This window comes from Sprattus sprattus (genome assembly GCF_963457725.1).
Source record: "Sprattus sprattus genome assembly, chromosome: 5".
In the NCBI taxonomy this organism is placed as follows: Eukaryota; Metazoa; Chordata; class Actinopteri; order Clupeiformes; family Clupeidae; genus Sprattus; species Sprattus sprattus.
In genome coordinates this window covers 17,932,313-17,955,278 of record NC_137924.1, presented here as the reverse complement: position 1 = coordinate 17,955,278, position 22,966 = coordinate 17,932,313, and the positions used below count along the sequence as shown (strand labels likewise).

Genomic DNA, 22,966 nt, shown 5'->3' with positions numbered 1-22,966 from the left:
GTCACCATACATCTGATAATTAGCCCACTGTAGATTTGTGTAGGCACCAACTTATACACTGTCCCCACAGACCTGCTTTTGCAGATGAAAGCTATTAAGTACAAAGCTTGTTGTTTGTAGTCCCACCAGCTGCATGTGCTCGTCTGGTTCTGTTTGGTCTCTTCATTGTGTTGGGTTTATGTTTAACTGTGCTGCATCTGATACTAATGACCGCCATCCCCGCCACACACCAGAGCAGTTGCACCCAACAATGGGACAATGTGAAACGCAATGCAGCGTTGTAATTATTCAACAGTCAGTGTTGTGCCAAATTAAAAGCAAAACATTTGTGTTCAGATTGCATTGTTTCCCTTCTCAGTAAGTTACTTTCGAAAGAATGTAATGCAGAAATCAAGTCAGAATTGGCTGGGGTGTATACCACTCAGGTATATTGCATTCAACTCCGCAATACTTAAAAATCTGGCAAAAATGAATGCCAAGCACTTTATTCCATTTCCCCAAATCACGCCATGGCATTTCAATCTAAACCGTAGCGGACTCATGCCAAAATGAAATGGAATGTCTGTCCTCTCACTTCATCTGTTGGATTGGTGATGAGGGCTTGAGGTTATGGGTCACGACAGTCAGAATGCTAATTCGTTCTTGTGACAGACCCTGCAAGTTAAGCATTGTCTAACTGTCGTGATCTTGGCCTTGTGTCGTGTCCTGTTTTGCGTGAGTAAAGTCCTGTCTAACTGTCTGTCTCGTGAGCGTGTGGTCTCATGTCCGTCTCCTACAGTGTGTGTGGTCTCATGTCCGTCTCCTGAGCGTGTGGTCTCATGTCCGTCTCCTACAGTGTGTGTGGTCTCATGTCCGTCTCCTGAGCGTGTGGTCTCATGTCTGTCTCCTGAGCGTGTGGTCTCCTGTCTGTCTCGTGAGCGTGTGGTCTCCTCTCTGTCTCCTGAGCGTGTGGTCTCCTGTCTGTCTCGTGAGCATATGGTCTCCTGTCTGTCTCGTGAGCATATGGTCTCCTGTCTGTCTCCTGAGCATATGGTCTCCTGTCTGTCTCGTGAGCATATGGTCTCCTGTCTGTCTCCTGAGCATATGGTCTCCTGTCTGTCTCCTGAGCGTGTGGTCTCATGTCTGTCTCCTGAGCGTGTGGTCTCATGTCCGTCTCCTGAGCGTGTGGTCTCCTGTCCGTCTCCTGAGCGTGTGGTCTCATGTCTGTCTCCTGAGCGTGTGTGGTCTCATGTCCGTCTCCTGAGCGTGTGGTCTCCTGTCCGTCTCCTGAGCGTGTGGTCTCATGTCCGTCTCCTGAGCGTGTGGTCTCATGTCCGTCTCCTGAGCGTGTGGTCTCATGTCTGTCTCCTGAGCGTGTGGTCTCATGTCTGTCTCCTGAGCGTGTGGTCTCATGTCTGTCTCCTGAGCGTGTGTGGTCTCATGTTGCAGGTTTGAGGTGCTGTGCTTTCTCATGCTGTGCTACAACTCAGCAGTGGTCTACATGCCCCCCTCCTCCTACCAGGCAGTCTGCAGGATGAGCTCCAGGTGGGACTTACTATGTCTCTCTTTCTCTCTCTCTCTCTCTCTCTCTCTCTCTCTCTCTCTCACCTTCTACTGTCCTTTTTTTAAGTAGTTTCTTTGTTGATGTGTTTTCTTTATTTTTTTACCCTCATCTGTCTCCTTCAAGTGTAACTTAAGAAATGGTGCTCTCTCAGAAATGTGTTTAGATAAGGGTGCATTTACATTTTCTCTCAGTTCAGTTCTCGCTCTCTCTCTCTCTCTCTCTCTCTCTCTGTGTTTGTGTGTCCTGCACGCCTCAGACAGCGTGTTGGTGCCTGTACAGTTTAGTCCCACGCTGACGAACCCTATGATTATGGTGGAATAATCCGCCTCCATCTGTGATTAACTGCCTCATTACCTGTAGGGCTCCCGGTTCACTTGCTGAGAGGCGTCCGTGTCAACATCTCACCCCACTCTGTTCCGCTCTGTCTAATAACTGTTGTCTCAGACAGTTGTTACGGCCGTATATCATGGTGTCACCTGCTAATTGATGGTGTGCGTTGTTTTCAAAGTGCACTGCTTAGCAAGTGTGTTAAAGTCGCAGATGGGAGTGGTGAACTTTCGGAATTACAGTTTGTCATAGTTAAATTTAAGGCACCAAAACAAGTCAGTCATATCCAATGCAGGGACAGCATCGCATCATGAATAATGCTGAGATTTGGGACACAAGCCCCAGAGTGTGCTTTGGCACTGTCTTTTGTTAAATGTATCCTTTAGTAACCTCCTAGAAATAATTAATTGTTTGCTTTTCGACGCCGAGAGCCTTTTCGACAGCTCTCACAATTAACTAAGACGGCACTTTGTTACTAACATTTAGTACTGACTAGTTCGGAAAATCATGTCATACTCCAAAACTCCTTCTTAAGTGTGTTTTAGTCGAGATACGAACAGGATCCCAGGTCTCTCACGAGTTCACCTATTCGTATTCTCTTTCTATCGTGAAAGAGAAGGAAAACATACCTTTTCTCACTGCTGCCAGAGTTTCTGTTTCAGAGGAGTCCCGGTCTCTTACGGGTGACTCGTTCCAAAAACAGGATGCTGGTTCCTAGCAGATGTACTAAGGTACGGCGTGCAGCAAGTGCGGGGGGAGTTACCCCCCCATTGAAGGAGTCAGAATCGGGTTTGTGGTATAAATTAGTACCTCAAAGATTTATTGTCGACTAGCTCCAGCAAAAAACAAGCTCAAAAGCCTCAAAGCTCACAGCGTCTCCCCTTTTTATCCCCAGTCTACTTCCTCCCAAGTCACAACCCTCTCCTTTTTTGGTAATACATTCTAAACTTTGTTAGACTTGCTCAGTACCTTTTTTCTCTATGTCATACTTTAACAAACACGTGTTCATTATCTGCACCAACATCATGTGTTTGCCTCCAACTGACCTGACCACACATTTCCTGACACTCAGGGCCCCAAATGACACTTCCCTTTTTTGTCTGCCTTGCACACTTCTAAAGACACTCAAAATTATAACAGCACTTAAACACATACATTGTTCTACATAAGGTATTCACTTGAAAACCTCTTTTCAACAGTATGTAAGCATAGTTCACTATTAAAGCAGTTTTTCAGCAAGCATAGATTATATAGGTTTGTTAAACATGACTCAAGCAATTTCAGTAAGCATGCATTTGTTAAATGATAATCAGTATATGTATCAATCTTGTGGCTGGCGTGTTCACATTTCTACGATTCATTCAACATCCTCCTCTTGAACCGACCAGCCACCAGCCCCATTGGCACCCGTCCTCTCCACACGACCACCAAGGAGTTCTCCAGACCGCGATTCTTTGCCAGCACATCTTTCTCCAGAATAAAAGTCCATTTGCCTGCAGACACAGTCTCTCTTTCGGACCAGTATGACTCATCCCACCCCAATCATTATTCTTGAGGACTAAAGCATCTTTATTTTCAGCAAGAAAACCATCTTTTAATTTCATTAGAAATAACATGCAGTCATATTTATATAGGCTACATATATATCAATTTCATTCATCAATTTCATATATCATTTTCATGTGAGATTTCAGAACTCACAGGCCACTTCGTACAGTTTCCCCGGGGCTTTCTTTGTCTTGTTTTTTATTTCTTGCCCCCACCAGTTTGCATGCAGAGCAGAGCCTAAGCCACCACATGACCTAAATCCTACTATCTTTATCAAACTGTTTATCATCGGTTCTTGGTCGGCCTCCCCAGTCCCAATCAGGTTTCAATATGCTTCAATGCTCTGAAACCAATTCAGGATGGGAGATCGGTTTTTTGCCCCCAACTCTCTTTCTATCGAGTAGGCATAGCACATGCCCCAATCTCTTCATCATTAGGTATAGTAACACTAAATGTAGTACCATAATCAGTAGCTGACGGCTCTTCTTTGGTTATATCATGCGCAACATGCAGCGGGGACTCCGGAGAGTAAAGCGACGAGGCTTTGCTTGGTTTTTTGTCCACAGCAGCTCGCCTCTCCCGCTTGTCTCTCGGATTGGCCCCTCCCGCAAAATTTGCTTCAGTTACTTGTTTTACATCTCGCTCTCAATCTCATAGCGGCCTATCAAACTGGGCTGCGCCCTCTGAACGCATTAATGGCTCCGGCTGAATTATCATTGACCCCTGTGCAAATGGGGCCCTGACTCCTAGCCGGGCTTTTATGTCGAACAGGAGTTGGCGTTCCAGGTCTCATCGGCCTCGAAGAAGGTAAACTATGTTGCAAAAATTCGTTTTTACTCGAACGTTTTATTCGTTTTATTCGTTTGAACGTTTTTATTCGTTTTATTCGTTTCGCAGCAAGGGCTTGTAGTAGGTATTGTTCCTCGATTGGCTTTTGTACTAGGAATCTTATCTCTATATTTTCGCATAAGGCTCCCCATGGGATAGCCGTAGCTACTTCTGGCTACTTCTGTGTAAAACTGTTTATCGTCGGTTCTCTCGGAAGCGGCTGCCGGAATGGGTTCCGGACTATTTCTAGGAGTAGGCATAGCATATGCCCCAATCTCATCATCATTAGGTATAGTAACAGTTAACTCAGTACCATAATCAGTAGCTGACGGCTCATCCCTGTTTATATCAGACGCAACATGCAGCGGGGACTCCGGAGAGTAAAGCGAGGAGGCTCTGCTTGGATTTCCGTCCACAGCAGCTTGCCTCTCCCGCTTGCCTCTCGGATTGGCCCCTCCCGCAAAATTTGCTTCAGTCACTTGGTTCGCAAAGAACAACAGCTTGAAAAGTGTAACAAGACCAAAAAACAAAAACTAAAAAAAGAAATACTAAAAAACAACGCAGCTAAATTAATTCATTAAACTTATTCAAATGGATTCATTAAACTTTTTAAAATGAATATTAAAAGTATTACACTTAAAACTCAAAACCTTAACTCAATTAATCTATCTATCCAATGCAATCTAAACAAATGCAAGGCTTGTACTTTGTTACCTAAGTTTCCTCTGGCAATCCAGAGGCTGCTTTTTCCAATTAGAACCGATTCCTCCACACTCGCTGACACACTGTGTTATTAGCTGTCACTAATAACCATTTTCCCCTCGACAAACACACAGGAGTTAGATTTGACATGATGATATGACATGATTTCCCTTTTTCTTACAACAACGCAATGCATTTTTGGAATGTGATCCATTATCCATTCTCACTGTCTTTGGGTTTTTGTTAGTTGAATACAAAGCCCTCCTTCCTGGAGGACCTTGCCCGTGGCTGTCCTGCTGGGATACACTTTAGTATCGCCACCTGCATTAGCAGCACACACTAAAAAGCACTAACCATAGATTTTTTTTTATCCTCCAATAGGACCAGAAATCAGATGGGTTCGTGCACCTGGACTACTTATCCCGATTATTAGAAATTACCCTGGTATCTAACAATCATTAGAGTAAATAGCCCCACGTCAGAGAGAAGCGCACTTTATTAATACACGAATGATCAATTCGGTATCCCTCAAAAGTGCCTTTTTTTAACCTTTAAACACGGGCTCCAGATTTACCACGTATTCAAGATTCTCTCTTCTCTACAGTTGTACGTCTGAATTTCCTATCTGGTGGTAAGTCAGACTCCCATCCTAGGAACGGAAATCAGCATGAGTTCGTGCTCACGGAATATTAATGTCTATCGTTAGAAATTTACCCCGGTATCTAACAGACTTTAATACGCCGACACGTTGGGCGCCATGTTAAATGTATCCTTTAGTAACCTCCTAGAAATAATTAATTGTTTGCTTTTCGACGCCGAGAGCCTTTTCGACAGCTCTCACAATTAACTAAGACGGCACTTTGTCACTAACATTTAGTACTGTCTAGTTCAGAAAATCATGTCATACTCCAAAACTCCTTCTTAAGTGTGTTTTAGTCGAGATACGAACAGGATCCCAGGTCTCTCACGAGTTCACCTATTCGTATTCTCTTTCTATCGTGAAAGAGAAGGAAAACATACCTTTTCTCACTGCTGCCAGGGTTTCTGTTTCAGAGGAGTCCCGGTCTCTTACGGGTGACTCGTTCCAAAAACAGGATGCTGGTTCCTAGCAGATGTACTAAGGTACGGCGTGCAGCAAGTGCGGGGGGAGTTACCCCCCCATTGAAGGAGTCAGAATCGGGTTTGTGGTATAAATTAGTACCTCAAAGATTTATTGTCGACTAGCTCCAGCAAAAAATAAGCTCAAAAGACTCAAAGCTCACAGCGTCTCCCCTTTTTATCCCCAGTCTACTTCCTCCCAAGTCACAACCCTCTCCTTTTTTGGTAATACATTCTAAACTTTGTTAGACTTGCTCAGTACCTTTTTTCTCTATGTCATACTTTAACAAACACGTGTTCATTATCTGCACCAACATCATGTGTTTGCCTCCAACTGACCTGACCACACATTTCCTGACACTCAGGGCCCCAAATGACACTTCCCTTTTTTGTCTGCCTTGCACACTTCTAAAGACACTCAAAATTATAACAGCACTTAAACACATACATTGTTCTACATAAGGTATTCACTTGAAAACCTCTTTTCAACAGTATGTAAGCATAGTTCACTATTAAAGCAGTTTTTCAGCAAGCATAGATTATATAGGTTTGTTAAACATGACTCAAGCAATTTCAGTAAGCATGCATTTGTTAAATGATAATCAGTATATGTATCAATCTTGTGGCTGGCGTGTTCACATTTCTACGATTCATTCAACACTTTCCAGAATGTTCTGTTTGTGACTTTACCTTTCTGTCCATCTCTCACTCTTTTCTCTCCTCACTCCTCTCTTTCTTTCTCTCTCTCTCTATCTCTCTCTCTCTCTCTCTCTCTCTCTCTCTCTGACACCTCTCTTCCTACCTGCAGACTGTGTGTATGCGGGTTTCCACGGCAGCAGCAGAAGCCTTGGCGGGAGCCGTGCAACCGTGTGCAGCTAGACCCTGACTTCATGGTGCAGATGCTGACTGCTGTCTACCACGCCACGTGAGTGACTCCTCAACGCCGACACTTAAAGGTTTACCTGCTAAAAACAGTGTGTGTACTCAAATTCCAATAAGCCTGAAAGCTCCTATTAATTGAGGGCTGTGTGAGGCACACCCGGTGCTTGTCCCCTGCCCAAAGCCCCCTATGCTTCCACTAACACACTGAGGACGGCACTCCATTAGACTCCCCTCTGATTAGATTTGCAAAGCATTGTGAGAGCGGCTGATTTCATTGGACAGGGGTGCGCAGCCGTTGCAAAGCAGATTAGCGGCGATAATGGCCGACTCTCCCTGCTCTCAGAGGCTGCCATGGCCATGTCCTCCCCAGTGCTGTCCACAGCCAGGGCCCTGTACTGGAGCTGGCCAACAGGCCAGAGGGAGGGTGCGTGGCTGTGTGTGTGTGTGTGTGTGTGTGTGTGTGTGTGTGTGTGTGTGTGTGTGTGTGTGTGTGTGTCTGTGTGTGTGCGTGTGAGGATGTGTCTGTGTGTTTGTTTTTACACAATTTTACATGACCTCTCCTCAAGGCCAACACCAAAGCCTAGACACTCTCATTTGGTTAGAAGTGCTTATGGGAAGTGTGGTTTTATGTAATACAAATGGATGCCTGCTTTGTTAACTGAATGAGGTGCAGGGGCGGTGGCCTACATCAGGGCTATTCAACTTGAGTACCAAGAGGGCCAAATGGGAAAATCACTGGGTTTCGGAGTTTAGAGTTGTGGAAGGTGCATCAATTTTGAGTCCCTTAAGTCCGTTGTAAAGATTTTAAGCTTGGTCTTGAAGGCACACAGTCTCTCAACCAAATACGCAATAGACTTTCCACGGCCCTGTATTTCAAGATTCAAAGTATTCAGGTGTCCAAACATGTCACGTAGAAAGTGGACTTCTGCCAGGAACTTTTCGTTCATAATCTGCTCTTACAGTGTTCAGTGTTTCCCCTAGGTTTACAGCTTGGGGGGGGGGGGGGAGGGGGGCGGCGGCAGGGGCACGGCGCGGCGGTGCGATGCGCCGCGGCGGCGGACACGGACACAAACACTTAAATTAATTATGATTGTTCATGTGTTTCTTTTAATGACAGCGGTCAATATAACATCTTACAGTAACAGTATGCAACAATTATACTTCAGGATTAGGGGTTAGGATAAGCAGTTTTACTTAAAAATAAGTATAATTTTACATGTTTTATGGTAAAGGTAACCTTAAATGACTTATTTTGTGATCTGGCGCTATATTTATTAAAAAAAAAAAACTTGAGCTTCCAGGGGGGGCGGGCGGGGCCGTTGGGGTGGCGGGGCGCCACCCTAATATCATTGTAGGGGAAACACTGGTGTTGCTCCCCGTGTTTGTCGAGACCTTCCCATATCAACTGGTTCTGGTCCGTTCTCTCTGCTCTGCACTTATAGGATATTAGCCAGAGACTTTTAGTCACCAGATTGAAAGTGGAGATGCCCTTTCTGTATTCTCCCATCAGCCATCGCAAAGGTCAGAGGTCAACCTCACCTCACCCTCTTCACACTTCTGTCTCGTTGCGGAGAGGAAAGCTACTGTACTCACTGGAGTGAAAACAGAGATGCACTCACATGATTAGAAACGACTCCATTTATGACAGAGGATTATGAGTGGTGACCTTAGTCGGTGCACTGACCTTGGGGGCCTAGGTCTGTGTGGTTGGAGACAGTGATGAAGGGTGGAAGAAGTAAAAGGACTAAGAAATGTTTTCATGTAGTAAAGATTTATTTTCAGAATTCATATTGTTCTCATGACAATTTCATTAGATGCCGAGAACGTTACATCAAAGATGTGCTTTTTTCTTTTCCGTGGTATTTGATGTCGGGGTGTTTTGGTTGTTGGGGAAATCCACACATTGTCTTGTATTGTGATATTATGACGTCGTCTGGCAAGACATGAAAGACTGCACAACATCCCCAGCTTCTCAGAACCTCTCTTTTATTTTTGTGTGGGTGTGCTTGCGTGTGCGTGCTTGTTTCTGTGATGTATAGAGCGATCACGTATTCATGGGCTGTTCTCAAAACATACCAAACTCGAGACACAACCCTGTCCTGTGTGTCCTTTGCTCTCAAATGCACTTGGCCTATATGTTACAGCTGCTTGGGCGAATCATGATATTTTAATAGACATAATATACCCTATTTGTCATGGCGGTGGGACATAAGCATGGCCTACATTTTGGCCAGGTCCCTACAGCATTTCCACACGCCCCAAATAGGGTAACCGCTATGGGCTTTGAAAGTATTCCATAGTAGTACTATATAGTCTGATGCTCTCTGAATGCCCTCAAGGCCCACGGTATGTCAATGGCTTTGGGGATTATATATTTGTGTTAAGGTATAATGAGACAGAGAGGGACATTATTGTTGTACGTGAATTTTGCAGTGACCTTGGCCTGTACAATTTAGAGATTCAAATCTTAACCAACTTCAGTCTGTGCTCGTTTGTATTTGTGTGTGTGTGTGTGTGTGTGTGTGTGTGTGTGTGTGTGTGTGTGTGTGTGTGTGTGTGTGTGTGTGTGTGTGTGTGTGTGTGTGTGTGTGTGTGTGTGTGTGTGTGTGTGTGTGTGTGTGTGTGTGTTCTGCCTCCTCAAAAGGAAAGGTGTAATAATACCTTGATGAATGGGGTGTCCTTATTGCGGGAGCTTGTCTCCGGTAGAGCGTGGTGCTCTACACAGCACCAAGGTCAGCCGATCCTCATAGCTCAAGGGGGCCATTCACACACATTCACACTGCTGGAAGTAGCTCGGGGTGAAGAATTCTCTCAGATACTTAAGAGTAAATACCATGCAGCGTTTCCCTTGTAGTGCGTACTTCTTAAACAAGTAAAACAGGCAGTATGCTGAATATGAAAATAACTTCCACTAACCTGAAAACCAAAAGGACAGTGTGTGGGCTGGTGGGGCGGGTCCACACCCTGCTCTAGTTATGTCTTGGCATGGATGCCCGTGTGATGCCAGTGCTGCCACTCTCTCCATGGCGCCAGCGCAGCTTCACCTGAGTGTGAATCAGCAGGAGTGAATTTGCACGTTTGCGTTGCAGGTACAATGGGGAGTGGGACATGGGGAGAGAGGCACTCGAGGACGTCCTGTACCGATCCCAGCTGGAGCTCTACTCCCAGCCCCTCCTGGTAAGAGACACACACACACTCACACACATTCACTCACACACACTCTCACACATTCACTCACACACACACATTCACTCACACACACACATTCACACACACACACGCAAACACACACACACACACACACACACACACACACACACACACACACACACACACACACACTGTGGTCTGGGACTTCGGGCTTGATTAAGTGCTATTTGCACTTGCATGCTGAACCTTGCATGAAGTCTTTACCTGACTGGCCTGCTCTCTGTCAGAAGTGGTCATGTCAGGTTCACAAATGTAAAATGGGGCAAAAAAAATGGCCCAGTACCAGCTCTCTGAACCTGAACTCTATGACCGTGTCCTCACCACTTAATTAAGAATATTTGTCTTAATTTGGTTTGTTATTTGTGTGTCTGTGTGTCACTGCTTGTGTAAAGCATCTTCACCACCCTTTTCAACACTGTGTGTATGAACGAGCGTGTATTAAGCCTAACTGTCTTATTCATTACTGTGTGTGTGTGTTGACCTCTGATCCCTCTGTGTCATCCTCAGCTGGGCAATGCCATGAAGCGCTCGCTGCCAGACAGTGCTCCTGGAGGCTCACGGGGCCGCAAGGTGCTGCAGGTGGAGGTGACGCCCACAGTCAGCCGCATCTCGCGCTCGGCCATCACCGCCGCCTCCATCCGCCGGCACCGCTGGAAGAGAGAGGGTGAGGGGACATACACATATTCTCACACACACAAACGCACACACAAACGCACACACAGACCCAAGCCAGTTATACACACACATTACAAACATCCAGAGGTCAGACACAAGAACATTGCTCTGTTTTTGCAGTGTCTGTCTGGGAGACATTTCAGTGAGAATATTTGGTCCAAATGGCAAAATAAAAGCATTTTATTGAAGAATTTTCACAGCAACTGTTAAATCAGCCTAGCTCATGTAGTAATAACTAAATCATGATTCTATCTATCTAAACGTTCCTGCAACATTATTATTATATATATTTTTTTTTTTACCAAAGCTGAAGTTGATGCCAGATGATGTCTGTGGTCCTGTGCTCGTCTGATGACTTTGCCAATCGGCTCAAATGTTTTTAGTAAAATGCTAAGGAGGCTGTTGGGCAGCTGTGAAGCCAGTGATGTGTATGGAGATGCAATTAGGGCTCATGGTAGCATAAACAGAGTGGAACATGAAGTTCCGCTCCAAAATGACCTCCAGGAGGTTCAGCATTTCCTGGACGGCTCTCACGGCATTGCCACAGGATTGAGCATCATAGAACACATCACATATATAAATGTAACCCCCGCTGGAGTGCAAGAGGAATCATTTGTGATCTCTCTCTGCTGGAAGAGACCTGTTTTCCATCAGTGTGTGATTCTGTCGTCTCATGTTTGATGCCTTCATTACTTTATGACTTGCCCTCTGTTGTGTGCCTTCCTTGTAATGACCCCAGTTATGTTTCAGCCGCTGGTCTATTGCCATTTTGTCTCAGTGTGTCATTATCTCTCCATCCCTCTGTCTGTTTTTCTGTTGAACTGTTCAACATTGTCCTTTAAAGGGAACATCAGCCCTGCTGGTTTGTCTGCTGAAACGTGTGTGTGTGTGTGTGTGTGTGTGTGTCTGTTTCTGTTTGTGGTGTGTGTGTGGCCGTGTGCATGTGTGTGTCTTGTGAATTAATTTGTTCTGTGTGTGTGTGTGTGTGTGTGTGTGTGTGTGTGTGTGTCTGTTTGTAATGTGGTGTGTGTGTGGCCGTGTGCACATGTGTGTCTGTTTGTGATTTCATGTGTGTGTATCTGTTATGTGGTGTGTGTGTCTGTAATGTGGTGTGTGTGTGTGTGTTCTATATTGATGAGATCCATCAGAACTGTGCTGTGCCACCGTCACTAAGGCACCCCGTGTCTCGTCCCTGTTGTGTTGTTGTGACTCCCAGATTGTTTTGACTACTCATCCGAAGCAGAGCTCACCCTCACCGTCAATCCCCGCCGACACACCGCCCGCCAGGACCTGCCGGCCAATCAGGAGCGAGGAGGGCAGGGTCACATCGACATTCTCGCGGTCACTCACGAGGGTAGGCGGGGGGGTGCGGAGACTGTAGAGCAGGGAGGGGTTTGGAGGGGGGGGGAGGCCCTACCTCTCTCGAACCCCTCCCCACAGATGCCCTTTATTTCTTTTCATTTGGCGCTGTACCTGTGCTAACCCCAAATCCACTAACTCATCTGGTTCCGTTATGTCAGCGGGCTGACAATGCAACTCCCCCAATCCTACGACCCAATTTCCTCTCTGCTGTAGCTACGTCCTTCTCCACAGGACATCGATGCCAATCAACAAGCTGTTTTATTCTGGGTTTGGGCGAGATGTAGGCCAGAGACCTTTGCATGGAGCCCCCCTATCCCCCCTCCCCCCTCCATTTCGCCATTACTTTCAAACCTGTCTTGTGTCATCTGCTTCAAGAGCGACGCATATTGTCACTAACTGAGCATGCTCAAGATGCTAGCCTTCAGGCCCTCCAGACCACCTCACGCCTGAACCATATCTGTCTCGAGAGGATAAACGATCCCTCACCCTATAGAAAGGGCATCCAGGCCAGGGGCAAATTAACTCCCTGACTCAGAGCTGCCCCGGGTGGTGGTCTTAGGAACTGCCACCTCCAGAGGAAAACACTGGAACAGGGGCAGCTGTGTGTGTGTGTGTGGCCGTTCGAGTCTGCTCAGACAAACACACCCCTCCCATGGGAGTAGCGACCATTTTGGTCTCCATCAGCTGCTTCCACACTCTGGGTTGATCTGAGGCTTTCTTTTTTTTTTTTCATTGTTTTTTTTTGTTGTTGTTGGGAGCACGCTCAGTGAGTGAGAACTAGCCCACTCCCCCCCCCCCCCCCGCCACCAGGGCTGCCCTGCCTCCATGCATGTGCATGCAGACACAAGTCCAAGCTCCACCAGAAACAAACCCTGAGAGGATAAAACAAACACACCCACAGGATGTCTAATTTTGCCTCCTAATCTTTTATTTCTCCCCCCCCCCCATCTCCCCTCTGCGCCAGCACTGCTTATCTTCCTGGCTCTCAGCGGGGGCGTTGGCTCCGTCTTGCTCTCTTCGGACATCAGGGTTAGACGTCTAGTCGTCTCTGCGGGCCGTTTGGACTCTGCTTGAAGTAATAAACTGCAAGTGTCCTGTTTAGTCTTGGCCCTAGACTGGGGCATTCACCTCCGAGCAGAAGAGGCACTCGTTACTGCTCCTTCTCCTCTCTAGCAACTCACTCAGGTCATGAAACCAATAGACAAGAACGCTTTAATGACGAGATTTAAGTCAGGAAAAAGAGAAATTGGCAAAAAGAGATTTAGAGATCTCTTGCATTAAGAACAGTCGATATTATGCTGTCAGATAGAGCCTTTGTTGCTAAGCTTCTATCTGTTTTGCTGACAGTGTTCTCCCACTCTATATAGTCGGACTGTGTACCTTTGGGACAGATATAATCGTAATCCATAGTATACCTCTTCATAATTGGTTGCAGTCAATAAGCAAAGGGATTTTTCTATGGGCATCTCTTAGATGTGTTGGAACCAGACAAGATCTTGTTATAAGACCGACCTCACCCCACCCATTTTGTTTTCATTTTTAGCCTCTACTGGGCTCGGTGTGTGTCTGAGGTGTGTGTGTGTGTGTGTGTCTGAGGTGAGTGTCTGAAGAGATTCTTTAGCCTGACAGGTGTCCCTTGAGCAGGGCTGCTCTTTTTTGATCTTTTCTCTACTTAATTGGCAGGAGCCTAGTCCGCCAGTGAGTCCGCCAGTCTGTCTGTCTGTCAATCAGTCTGCCAGGAGGGCATGAGTGCTGGGGTACTTGCTATGTGCATGTCGTTCTCTTCTTCCCTCTTTTCCTGTTTTTTGTTTTCTCTTCTCTGTATTTCTCTCTCTCTCTTCTTCCCTCTTGCCTGTGGAGGACTGCGGTCCGGTGACCCACTTTTCTGCCTGCTTCTAAACGCTGCATGACTACCGAGAAGAAACATGTGTATCTGTTTGTGTGTTGTTCTGTCCAAAGTGCTCATTGTGTTTCTTTTTTTCCCCCTGTTTTGACTCAACCTTGTCTTCTCTCTCTGTTTCCCTCTTTTCAGCTTTCGGCACAGGAGACTGCGCTTGGATTTTTAACTCTAAATGTTTGTGTTTTTATGTCTGCAAAATGTTTTGTGACTGTCAAACGCTGAAGAACGACGGTTTGGTTAGACGGAGCCCCGTTTTTTCAACATCCATCTTTAACATATTTTAACATTTTATCATGTGTCCCACTAAATTGCCACCAGATTGAAATCACCAGTTAGAGTCTCACCCACTGTTAAACACAGTGATTGCCCGTGGACATTAAGTACTTATTCTGTGGCCAGAGGGGGGGGGGGGGGGTGTCCCCAATGGGAAAACGGGCAACGACCTGCTTTCGATTCAGACAGTGATAAAAGTTCATCAACACCAGCTGAGGAGAAAATTGAGTCTGGTCTAGAGGCGCGCTCCCTTCTGTCCCTGGACACGAGCACAGTCAGCATCCAAGGTCGCGTATGATTTGGCCGAGGGGATGATTGTATTATAAGGCAGTGCTGATGGAGCCGTCTGATTGCTGTGTGAATGCTATCGTCGCAAGCGCTCAACGCTCACTGATATTCTGGATTCATCCTATTTTTAGCTCACTTCAATCTATTTTTTCCCCCTTGCACCTGGGAACTGATTTGATGCGTTGGCTCTTATTAACCCCCCCCCCCCCCCCCGTTTGGGGCAGTGGTAATTAGAAAACATGACTGGAGTGCTTTTCCTCCGCGGGTGAATGCTGTGAAGTTGTAGTGTCAGGGATTAACCCTGTATGTGCCAGCTCAGATTGCCCGCATTTGCACGGTGCATCTCTTCTATCTGATTCTCCTCTGAATTGGCCACTCAAAATAGCTAGTGCTTTTAGACAGAACAATATCAGAACTAAATTCACATTGCTTCTTTTTTTTAAGATGTGAAATTCAGATTTTTTTTCTTCTGAAGTCTAGAAGAACAAAAGGACCAAATCTCACTGCCCTACCAGCTGTCACTTCCCTCCACTTATTCCTTTTTGTCTTCTGCTCTCTCTCTCTCTCTCTCTCTGTGCCTCTCTCTATCCCCCTCTCTTCCTTCCCCTGCTTCTCCTTCTTTTGCGTCTGTGCACCCCAGATGCAGATGGGATGAGTGCAGGCGAGGAGTCCTTCAACCTCAACGACCCCGACGAGGGCTTCTCCTCGGGCGCCTCCAACAGCAGCCAGCCCAGCGCTCCCAAGCCTAGCGGAGGAGGAGGAGGAGGAGGAGGAGGCGGCGGTGGCAGCGCCCGCGGAGGGGTGACCCGGGGCAGCGGCAGCCAGAAGAGTAGCGGCGGCAGCAGCATGAAGAAGAGCATGATGAGCCGGCTGTCCCGGGACAAGGACCGCGACAAAGACCACGACAAAGACCGCGACAAGGACCACGAGCCCCCGCCGGACAAACACAAGGAGCCCCCAGCCGCGCCGGTCCAGCCCCAGCGGCCTCCTCGCCGGCACCACCAAATCCAGCAGTCTCCGCCTCCATCCCCACCCACGCCCCAGCGGCCACTGCGCCCCGCACCCGTCTCTCCCCTCGCCCAGCCGTCACCACCGCCGCCGCTGCCGCTGAAACACGAGCCCATCGAGCTGGATGCCATCGAGCTGAGCCCCATCCGGCGGCAGCCCAGCCTGCCCATGTCCTGCCCGGCACGGCCTCGCACCCGCACGGCCAGCACCTCCTCCAGCCGCTCCCTGGACCGCACGGACAGCAGCCTGAACGGGAGCAGCCAGGGCGGGGGCGCCGGGGGCTCTCTGGGCGGAGGAGGGGAAGGCGGAACAGGGTCCAGGGGTGGGGGAGGCCACCGCCACTCCACCATCAGCCTTCAGGAGGAGCACCTGGCCGGGCAGCGGGGGAGCCAGGAGATGCTCTCGCCCGGAGCCCCGCTCACCAAGCAGTCCCGCTCGCCCAGTTTCAATATGCAGATCATATCGCAGGTGTAATGCCCGCAGCCACACACACACACACACACACACACGCACACACGCACGCACACACACACACGTCAGCAGACCCACATCTATTTACCATCACAACAACTCCTCTTTCTCTTCCTCCTCGTCCTCCTCCAGCTGTCCTTACTCAGCTACCTCTTCACTCGTGGCTCCCTCAGACAGTCTGCCTTGCGGTCTGGGGCACCAGGAGTGGAGTCTCACCTGCCAGAAAGGAGCTGTGCTGTAGAGGGTGAGGGTGAGGGTGAGGGTTGGAGTGGGTGGCTGATGGCCGCCACTGTGTCGGCCTCAGGTCCCTTATACATCTAAAAAAAAGAAAAATGGCTTTGTGCCTAATGCTGCCCTCTGGTGGAGGCCTGTGTAAACACAACACTGAGGAAAGCCATCCTGGCACTGGAGCGCCCCCTAGGGTACCTACTCTACCTAGTCTTGTCCGCAGGACGGAGCCACCCGACGTCCTCGGACCAAACTCAGCATTCCGTGTCTACAGACAAAAAAAGAGACCCTCAGAAGAGAATAAAGAGATGACGCTGTGCTCAGCCATGGGAAACTACTGTGGTTTCTGGATGTAATATTTTCAGAAAGAATTCAGTTACTGTTCCACTCACATAGTCTATATTTTGTAAGCGAATCAGCAATAAGAGTTACTGTTTGTTCATCTGATATAATGAATCACTGTAGCGTCTCATGCCTACCTGTTGATCCGTAGGTGACGTGCAATCTATCAACTGTTGTTTTTGTTAAATGTTTGATTTTTGCCGGGAACAGCCGGACTAGCACACATTGGAGCCTTGACATCCTTAACATCTTAAAGACTATATTTTGAATATTTGTTTTCTGTTTCGCTTTGGGAATTAGCTTACATCAGACACCGACTAGACAGATAAAAACTGAAATTTTACACTTGTCAACAAACTTTAATTAATATTTTTTTTTCCATCACCATGGGAGATCTGGTTTTATCGGCTTGTGGACTTGAATCGCCTGTGCAGTCTGCAATTCCTAGATCGCGGGTCCTTGTGTAGAATATCTGTGTTGCGAAACGTGAAAGAAGAAAGCCAATGATTTTTGTATGTTCTCTGTTGCCAGTGTGCAAGTGTGACTGAACACTGGGTGCGTGTAGTCAGTTGTGCGTACTCAAGCGTGTACTCAGACGTGTAGTCAGTTGTGCGTACTCAAGCGTGTACTCAGACGTGTAGTCAGGTGTGCGTACTCAAGCGTGTACTCAGACGTGTAGTCAGGTGTGCGTACTCAAGCGTGTACTCAGACGTGCGTACTCAAACGTGTAGTCAGGTGTGTACTCTATTGAAAGACTCAGTACTGTAGCTGTTTTGGGGCTCTCAGAGAATGCTGGTTGCGCTACATGTTTAAGACATGTTTGCTGTCCTGTTGTCATGAAACAATATGGTAACACTGTCAGTCTTGTGTTTGTTGGTTCTATCGGCGGACACTGTATTTGTGTGTGTGTGTGTACCTGTCTATGGAACATTGACTTTTATTTTTTCTTGTCTTGTGGCCTGTGTGTGCTCATGTGCTCTTTAGTGAGATAAGCAATCATCCAGTGTTTGGAGACCAGTTTCACCTGATGACTCCCAAGCATCCGTTGTTCTACCTCATCTTCTTCGCTGTCTGCCACTCTTTACCGGACACTCACAACACAGAATCTCCAGCAGCTAAATGTGCTCAGTCGGTCAATCTGTCACCCAGTTTGGGGGGGGGGGGGGTGTGAGGAAAGCCCCCTAGGTGACCCTACCAAGCCCAGGAAGACCTAGAGTGTCACCCTACACATCACTTAGCCCTAGTCCAGAGTGCAGGAAATCCCAGGGTTGGTTGTTGAAATAGTAGCCAGTATGGGACCAGTAGTGGGTGATTAAGCATGGCCTTCAATAGGCCTACTTGGGCTTCTTAGAGATTGTCATTTTAATTTTGTCCAAGATAAAGGAGTTTTACTTCACATTTGGCCGAGATCCAGTTTTATATGCGTTACTCTTTTATTTAAATATATATATGTTTTGGAAATTGCTAGTTGCTTTCCCATATGGCTCTTGTAGTGTTTCCTTTTGTCTGTGAAATGTCCCACACAGAGGGGTTGAATGGATGTATATATATTAATATCGCTGGTAATGTTTCTCTGTGTGGAATGGGTGTCTTATGGAATGTGGATTGGTTCAGGGTTGGACTCCTGTCCACAGCCTCTCTGTGCTCAGAGTAATGTCGAGTCTCGAGCGCTTACTGACCTGCAGTTTCTCTGTAATGTCTTATTTTTGCCAAACGTGCCAAAGCACAAGGCCCTCCTAGAGAAGACTCGCCCCGTGCTTGTGTCTTAAAGCTGTAGGTCGAATTCAAGCTTGTCTTAAGTTTCGTTTATTTCAGAGAGGTGAATGGGGTTTCTTAAGAATCGTAAGGAGCTGGCCAAGAGTAGCTGCTTCCGTCTAGGCATAATTTCAAACAACACTGTCTTGTCATTTCATGACGTCATGGGTAATTCTCACACACATACACTGTGTGTGTCTGTGTGTCCCATGTTTTCAGAATGAACACGAGCCTTCATGTGACTGAAATATAGTGTAAATGCTGTAACCTTGTATTTTATTATTTGTATGTGGTGTTTGTTGTGCTCTCGCGAGGAGGCTGAGGAGACTGAGACATAGATGGTGGCATTAAGTGCTACAGTCTGTTGGACTTTCTCCCACTGACTTTAGGTTTGACCATTTCGGAAAGATGTATTATATACCTCCACAAATCTCCACAAGTATGCCCCCAATTTGAGTATTTTACCAGAAGTCCGTGTCCTGTTCTATTCGGGGAGCAGAACCAAGCTTATGCAGCACAGCATTCCCTTAATGTATGACCGCTTGGATCATCATGCACCTGGTGGTTCAGGTATATGCAGTTTTGGGTTTATAAGCATTTCCCTATTCCTCCCTGTCAAACTGCTGTTTCAGGGTCAAGGACATCTGCCCCCTGGTGGCCGTGGTTGCCTGTTATACGGCGCTGAAGCCCCCCTTCAGGCTCATGCCTGTCCTGTTTGTGAAGAGGGTCATATCTTCATTACAGACCAAACAGCTAGAGAGAGAGAGAGAGAGAGAGAGAGAGCTGTGTGTGTGTGTGTGTGTGTGTGTGTGTGTGTGTGTGTGTGTGTTTTTGTGTGTGTGTGTCTAGTCAGAGTTGGTGTCATCTATATACTGCTGGTGTAGGAAGTGAAAATGTGTACAGTCAGACCAAACAGCTAGAGAGTGTGTGTGTGTGTGTGTGTGTGTGTGTGTGTGTGTGTGTGTGTTTGTCTGTCTAGTCAGAGTTGATGTGTCTCAATTGTCTGTTTCTTGTTCTTGTTTTGATTGGTGTCATGTGATGTTGTGAGTGTGGGCGTCGTCCTCATATGATGCACTTTATCCAATCCTCAGCCCACTCTGTCGTCATGTGACCATTGTTGACATGCTGATTTCAAACATACACACACACACACACACACACACACACATATACTTTGCAGGGTTTTTTGTTTGTCTGTTTTTGTCCCATCCAACAGATTTGCCTAAGGCTGTATCAGGCTGGACAGGCAGTTATGCACCTGCTGTTTAAAGCTCCCCTTCTTTCCCCTCTTTATTTCAAACCAAATATCTACACGTTGGGACACCTCAGGAGAGTCATGGTGATTCTCCTCACGCAGTAACTTCAACCCAAACAGAAACCTTTTCCTTCTTTTTTCCACATCGCAGGTGTTTTCTATGCAATGTTTTCATTTTCGTTGTCTGTGCGTCTGTCGTGAGTCATAAGGAAAAACAGAAACAGAAGAGAGAGAGGAACGTACTTGTGACCAGTGAGACATGCAAGCTTCTCAGGCCCCACTTTGGAAAGGTAAAGATTCACACGTGCTGCCCCCGGGTTGAAGAGGGGGGTTCCTAGGACAGGGTTGTGTTGTGTTTCAGTCTGATGGATAATCAGGACCGGTTTGCTTAGGCCACTTTCCTTTGAAGATGCATTGGCTAGCCTTGCTGTGGGAGGTTCTGGTTCTGATGAACTCACTGGAGGCATGGTCCTGATTCTGGTCTGTGTGTCGCCACATTGTTGCGGTAGAGTCTTGCTGCATGGGTCCATGTTTAAAAATAAATGTAAAAGTCCAATCCTAAGACTGTAAACAGAGCAACTCTAAGATGTGAAACACTGTACTATTGATGTTGTAAATGGGACATAAAAAGAAAAGAATATTTTAAATCTGTGTAAATAAACAAATGTACAAAAGAGTGTAAGGCAATATAAAGATCAGTCTGCAATGCAGAGAAATGAATATGTATATTGGTGAATAAATCTTGTGCTGTAAAGGATATCTGTCTCTGATTTTTCTCTCTGAATGTCATTTGTTGGTCATTCACGTTAATAAATGTTCATATATTTGGGTTTAGTATCAATTTTTTTGATAATGATTAAGGCGACCCATTCAGTTGGTACACTAAGCAAAAAGTATCAATTTGTTGTTAGCTGATTAACTCATACAGCAAAACCTTTTTGTCCACTAGATGGCAGCACACTGCATACATATTTTCCCTCTACCTGCATAAGTTACAGGTGAAAAGCTATGGAAGGAAGTTGCATCCAGTACAGGAGCCTTCATAAGCAAACATGATGTGGCTCTGCATTAAATGATCCCACTCTTTCATTTTTCACATGACTCAAATGTTGTACGATGTAGCATAGCTTAACAGGACACAAGATATGTCCAGTAACAACATAAAGAAAGGGGCAACATATGAGTCAAAACCAACAATATTTATTGACTGATCTTGAAAGTATTGGCTTACAAAAGCAAAAAAAGTCATCACATAGAAAATAACTCGGTGTTGGTGCAAGAAGCGAACATTCAGACTGTGCAACCTATAAAGAGTGACGGTGGTATATAGACATACAGACCGCGTTAACCTCTTCACAGCCTGCTAGGCACAATTTTCTTTCGTTCCAATTATTGGATGCAGTACCCACCACAGTGGGTTACAGCCTGCCATCTAGTGGCCTTTGATGACCACTGCATGCTGACAAATACCACTTGGACTGCACATCACTTTCTTATTTCACTTCTGGAAAACTTGTTATAGAAACACAAATTGGTACAGGCCCCGCTCAGATGTTTGGTAAAAATAATCTATGTTAGAGGGAAATCAGAAGCTTCTTAGTTTAAATTCAAAGAAGATATTTTTTGTCAAGGTAAAAAGATTAAATGTACACAGATGGTATTGTGGCCCTCAATTAGGATCACTTTGGCCTGCAACAGAGCCACTTCTGGCTGTAGAAAACAGGAACCAGTTCTAAGCTTGGCAGGAACTGTAATAACCATGCATGTTGTATAGGTGGTGCTGTTCTGATCACCTGCCTATGGCTATCTATATTCTTTTATTAGTGATGCCTATTGGTGTAGCACACACCTTTGACGTGGCATCATGAAACCACAACGATGGCTTTCTTGTAACAAGCAGAAAGGTCAGGTGTAAATGCCTCTTTGTGGTGTCAGGTGTGTGAATGTGGCTAGTGCTTTACTTGGTGATGACTACCTTGTAGCTGCACATTTCATTCCTTCTCATAATGATATACTCTTTACAGTAAACTTTTATAGATACTAATGTAACAGAGTTAAAAATTATTATTTTTAAATTAAACTTTCTCTCTAATATACAGTTTTATGCAAACGTTGATAATTAACCTGATAACCCCTGATCATTATTTCAGATTATAATCTGCTGCTATTTCAAAGCAGCATTTTAATTTGGACATCATTTACACCTTATGGGGAAAGTAAAATTTCAGATCTGTAATTACATTTATTGAATCGACAGAAACAATGCAGTGTGCATCATAACAATAACAGATATGTGCAAAAATGTGGGCAACCCAGTGGAATAATCACATCAATATTTGGTATAGCTTCCCTTTGCTGAAAAAAAGCCTGAAGATACTTCTTATTGCCACTGATAAGTCCCTGAATTCTGGCTGCAGGTATTTTGGATCATTCCTCCTTACAGAATGTCTCCAGTTGAGTCAGGTTGATGGCTGCTGAGTGTGGACAGCTCGCTTCAGATCATTCCATACATTTTCGATGATATTCAAGTCTGGGGACTGGGATGGTCATTCTAGAACATTGTATCTGTTCCTCTGCATGAATTCTTTTGTAGATTTTGAACAATGCTTTGGATCGTTGTCCTGCTGAAACAACCAACCCCAGAGTAACTTCAGCTTCCTGACTAAGTCTTGAACATTGTTCCCAGGAATCTGCTAATACTGGGTGGAATGCATGCATCCCTCAACTTTGATACGTTTTTCAGTACCTGTGCTAGCCACACAGCCCCATAGCATGACACTACACCAAATTTTACAGTAGGCAGCAAGTTATTTTTCCCTGATGCTTGTGGTTGTGACCAAATCACTTTATCCTAGTTTAATCTGTCCACAGCACTTTCCAAGTTATTCTGGCTTGTCCAGATGGGCCTTTGCATACTTCAAGCGACTCTGCTTGTGGTGAGTATGCAGAAAAGGCTTGTTATGCATTACCCTTCCATTGAGCTGTCCTTGTGCAAAGTGCGCTGGACTGTGGAACTATGTACAATGACACCATCAGCAGCAAGGTGTTCTTGGAGCTCTTAGAGGTGGTCTGTGGTTTGTGACTATTCTAACCATTCTTCATCTTTGCCTTTCATACATTTTTCTTGGCCTACCACATCTTTCCTTCACAAGGACTGTTCCTGTGGCCTTCCATTTTCTTACTACATGTCTGACTGTGGAGACAGACACCTCAAACCTTTTTGATAACGTTTGACATCCCTCTCCTAATTCATATCGACAAATCATCTTAG

General features: G+C 46.0%; 1 protein-coding gene across 2 annotated transcripts in view; it reads left to right on the top strand.

The window, feature by feature from the left end:
* The window catches only part of LOC308365507 (hyccin 2-like), a gene marked incomplete at both ends in the record, with an annotated part of 25,786 nt that extends 9,668 nt beyond the window's left edge, over nucleotides 1–16,118 (top strand). For both annotated transcript variants that reach the window (XM_080838971.1, XM_080838972.1), the window contains 5 exons: nucleotides 1,429–1,524; nucleotides 6,855–6,971; nucleotides 10,018–10,105; nucleotides 10,646–10,802; nucleotides 15,277–16,118. In XM_080838971.1, the coding sequence (XP_080695097.1) occupies nucleotides 1,429–1,524; nucleotides 6,855–6,971; nucleotides 10,018–10,105; nucleotides 10,646–10,802; nucleotides 15,277–16,118 (1,300 nt within the window). The remainder of the gene's footprint in view (nucleotides 1–1,428; nucleotides 1,525–6,854; nucleotides 6,972–10,017; nucleotides 10,106–10,645; nucleotides 10,803–15,276) is intronic.
* Nucleotides 16,119–22,966: the final 6,848 nt, after the last annotated feature.